Genomic DNA, 2,167 nt, shown 5'->3' on the forward strand with positions numbered 1-2,167 from the left:
ACCCCCGCCCCGCCCTTCCCCGCGCATCTCCCCTCCTCCTGTCCTCCCTGGCCCTCTCTTGCTCTCGGTGATGTCCTAGCCTCACCCCAGCCCCCTCCCTCTCCTAACTCCCCTGTCACTTCTCTCCTCTCGGCCCCTAGAAGTGAGAGTGCTGAGACACAGGAAGAGTGAGTAGCTGCGAGCACGGCTCCTGGCTGAGGCGTGGGGCGGGGCACAGGGCACGCTCAGGAAAAGCCAGGCTGACGGGCTGGGGTCTTGAGGAAAGGACGGGGCCAGGGGCCGGCAGGCGAGGGGTCCTGGACGTGACAGGCTCTACCCGCATTCTGTGCCCGGCAGACGGTTTTGCCTAAAGAAATGAGCCCGCAGCCAGCGCCCCCCGGCACTTTTCCCTTTCTCCCCTCCCACTACCGCGCTCTGGGATCCCCAGCCCAGGGAACCCAGAAGCTGTTGGCCCCCTTTTTCCCCCTCACCCAGCCCTGACCCCTTCCTCAGTCTCTAAAGACAACCCTCCCCCAACTCCATTCACCTCCGCCGGCCTCGTCGGAAAATGCAAACTCCGCGCCGAGCATTTGCATGTCGTCCGCCTGGCCCCTCGTCCTGAGTGCCCCGACCCTATATCCTTAGTAAGGTCTCGGCTTTCCCGGGTCCGCCAGAGCTGCGCTGCGCTTTGCCATAAGTGTGCTCCGTCTGGGCTTGCAACCAGTGCGTCTGCGCGTGTGTCTGTCTGTGGGTGTGGCGGGGGGAAGGGGGCCGGCTGGCTTCTGGCATCCAGGGTCCCGAGTCTATAGCCATGGAAGCCCCAGGTGACTCAGTCCAAGGGTCACTGGGGTTTGCTGGTGCAGAGAGATGGCCAGAGGGAGGCTCCACCCTGGCGGGGCCGGGTCGGGGAAGACAGGACAAAGGTCGGGTGGCTGGCCCCAGGTAGTGTTCTGGAGCTCGGCAGTCAGTGTGCCGGGCGGAGATATTCGCTAGAGGTCCCAGGGCCGGCCCAGGAGCCATCATGAACTCCCAGGGGCCTCCAGGCGGGGGCTCCACACCCCGTGAGTAGGGCCGGGAGGATGGAGGGGCCGCGTGGGCTGCCAGCTGAGAACCCGCCTCTGGGGTCCCAGAGAGCTGCCTGCGGGACCCGGGACCTGGAGAGCTGCCCTCTGAGCCCAAGGGAAGGCCCCGGCCTGCGCTGACTTGGGGAAGGGGGCAGCAGAGGGCAGGTAGGGGGCGGCGGGGACGCGGGCCTCACACCAGGCCAGCGTCTCCTCTCCTGCCTCCGCGCAGGCACCAAGTCTTTCAACATGATGTCCCCGACGGGCGACAACTCAGAGCTACTGGCTGAGATCAAGGCGGGCAAGAGTCTGAAGCCGACGCCGCAGAGCAAGGGGCTGACCACGGTGTTCTCGGGCAGTGGGCAGCCGGCCTCCCAGGTAGGCGATGCGACAGACGCCCCAGCCCCTCGACCCCGCCCACCCGGCACTCAGCCCCGCCGCTTCTCCCCGCAGCCCGACTCGCCGCTGCCGCCGGCCTCGCCGGCACCGTCACGGGCCCGGAGCCCCACCCCGCCGGCCACGGGGTCCCAGCCACTGCTCAACGGCAGCGTGGCGCCGGCGCCGCCTGCCACCCCTGCGCCGGGCGTGCAGCTCGACGTGGAGGCGCTCATCCCCACGCACGACGAGCAGGGCCGGCCCATCCCCGAGTGGAAGCGCCAGGTCATGGTGCGCAAGCTGCAGCTGAAGATGCAGGAGGAGGAGGAGCAGAGGCGGAAGGTGGGCGGGGTTGGGCTTCCAGAGGGCCCTGGGGTCCGCACCTGCGTCACAGCCCGTGCCCCGCATCATCCCCCAATCTGCCCGGGACCTTTCAGCCTCAGACGGCTCCCATTGCCTTTGGGAAAAAGCACGATTGGACCACCACCCCTCTCCTGGGACGGTTCCCAGTCTCCACCGCCAGCACCACCCCACAACAGCCTGTCCTTTAATGCGATGGCAGTGTTTAGCAAAGTCTAGGATGCCCTCACGTAGCCCGTGATCTCATTAAAATGCTTTTTCTGATTCAGGTGCTCTGGGTGGGGATGGGATTCTGCGCTTCTGACGAGCTCCGGGGTGAGGTTGACTCATCCAAGGGACCACATGAGTAACCAAGAGGCTTTTGGTCGTGGTCAGACTGGCCTGGGCTCTTT

The 2,167-nt window shown here is 66.4% G+C and overlaps 1 protein-coding gene across 1 annotated transcript in view; it reads left to right on the forward strand.

Moving 5' to 3' along the window:
* The window catches only part of ESPN (espin), a 39,020-nt gene that overhangs the window by 28,690 nt on the left and 8,163 nt on the right, over positions 1 to 2,167 (forward strand). Inside the window, exons 9-10 of the mRNA XM_007453290.1 lie at positions 1,273 to 1,418; positions 1,494 to 1,757. Of these exons, the coding sequence (XP_007453352.1) occupies positions 1,273 to 1,418; positions 1,494 to 1,757 (410 nt within the window). The remainder of the gene's footprint in view (positions 1 to 1,272; positions 1,419 to 1,493; positions 1,758 to 2,167) is intronic.

The sequence above is a fragment of the Lipotes vexillifer genome, unplaced genomic scaffold, assembly GCF_000442215.2.
Source record: "Lipotes vexillifer unplaced genomic scaffold, Lipotes_vexillifer_v1.1 scaffold575, whole genome shotgun sequence".
NCBI classification, from domain to species: Eukaryota; Metazoa; Chordata; class Mammalia; order Artiodactyla; family Lipotidae; genus Lipotes; species Lipotes vexillifer.